Source organism: Wolffia australiana, chromosome 16 (assembly GCF_029677425.1).
Source record: "Wolffia australiana isolate 7733 chromosome 16, ASM2967742v1".
Classification (NCBI taxonomy): domain Eukaryota; kingdom Viridiplantae; phylum Streptophyta; class Magnoliopsida; order Alismatales; family Araceae; genus Wolffia; species Wolffia australiana.
In genome coordinates, this window is record NC_135850.1 from 7028069 (window position 1) to 7029733 (window position 1665).

The 1665-nt window shown below is 48.4% G+C and overlaps 1 protein-coding gene across 1 annotated transcript; it reads right to left on the reverse strand.

The window, feature by feature from the left end:
- Nucleotides 1-548: 548 nt before the first annotated feature.
- Nucleotides 549-1458, reverse strand: LOC144713761 (uncharacterized). Its single transcript, XM_078588438.1, has one exon. The coding sequence runs from the start codon at nt 1070-1072 to the stop codon at nt 641-643; it is 432 nt and encodes a 143-aa protein (XP_078444564.1). The 5' UTR covers nt 1073-1458; the 3' UTR covers nt 549-640.
- Nucleotides 1459-1665: the final 207 nt, after the last annotated feature.

The window sequence follows — 1665 nt, forward strand, 5'->3', positions numbered from 1 at the left end:
GTTGTTCCCGTTGTCACCAGTTGTTGTTCCCATCATCAACAGACGTTGTCTCCATTCTCTCTTGTCACTGTACCCGTCCTATTTGTTCTTAGTAGCTATTGTCTCCATCATTGGTGTTCATTGTTAATGTCATTGGCAATCATCATGCCTATCATCAGAAGTTGTTGTCGTCCTTACCATTAGCAGTTATTGATGGTCATTGACCCTGTCAGCCATGATCATCATCCCTATTGGCGGGGGTGGTCATTCCTATCATTGGCCCTCGTCATCGCCACCTTTTGTAGTCACCATCCCTGTCATCCCAGTCATCCTCAAAATCATCCTCATCATCCCGCTGACGCACTACAAACAAGTGCCAGATATAATCGTGCGGACGCGCTAGTTGAGGTGGGCGCAAAATGACCTTCACATCTGGCACTTGACGGTGCCAGATATAATCGTGCAGACGCAAAATGACCTTCACTACATCTCCCGTGCCTCTGTCTCTCTGTGCTCTCCCTTTCCTCGACTTCTTCCTGTTTTTGTCCTTGAATACTTCTAAAGACCATTCAAAGTTTTCCTAAACAGAATTTTTTTATTACAATCATATTAATTCTAATCATTCCAATCCACACAAACAGTAAGATCTCGCCCTTCCCATTCACGCTTCCATCTCGAACGCAGAAACAGGGAAGCTGTCGGCGAGACCAGTTCCGGTCTTAAAGATGATCTTGCCGGAGGCGGGATCATCGATGTAGACCTCCACCACGGAGAGCCAGAGAAGCATCTCCCTCGCCTTCACGCCCGTCATCTTCTTGATCTTCCGCGGCTCCACCGTCGCCGTCACCTCCGTCACGTAGGACACGAGCTGCTTGATCGCCTTGAAGTTGTGCTCCGCCTTCTTCTTCCGCACCACCCGCAGGAAGCCGTCCTGCTTGTTGTAGCCCACCTCTGTGACATCGTTGAGAGGAATCAGTCCGAGCGGGAGGCCGAGGTCCTTGAGCAGCTCGGCCAGCATCTTCTTGCAGGCAGCCTCGCCGTGGAAAACCTCGGCGTTATTTTTGTAGCTATCCACGGCCGAGGGAGGAGCCATGAGCGCGATCAAGGGACTATGAGTAGAAAGGAGATAAGGAACGACAGGCAGTCGTAGTTCAAAAAAACGATTTGATTTCTGTGAGGGATGCAAATATGCGGAGGAAGAATATGCTGGAGAGGGTTCTTATAGGAAGAGAGTATCGGTGTACTCGGGAGGAGAGCGGGCATGAAACAGTCAAAAAAGGCCCGACAGATTACATGGCTATTGTAAGTCTTGGTTTCGGTTTGCGGTTAATAACTTGAAAGTCTCTGCTTAATCGTCTCGCCATCTTACGTTGACATGGCACCGTCATGACTTTGCCCATCGCAAATAGGATTGCGCCCACCGCGGAAGGCGAGCGTTCTAGTTTGAATCTTGATGTTCACGGCGACTCAGACGATATCATCAATTTAACGGCTCACGCGGCATTTTACAGTAAAATCTGCGAGAAAGCGTCAGTAATATTCTGTGGGATATTTTTTTTTTGAAACAGTCAATGGATACGGCAGAGAATTAGGGCGATTTTTCCCAATTCTATTTTGTTGATTCCATTGGTCCGCCCACTGAAAGTTTGCCTGAGAGGAAACATCTGTCTCGTTTGGAGATCTCCT

Excerpts from the sequence above, each read along its gene's own strand:
- LOC144713761 (XM_078588438.1), bottom strand. The coding sequence starts at position 1,072 with ATGGCTCCTCCCTCGGCCGTGGATAGCTACAAAAATAACGCCGAGGTT.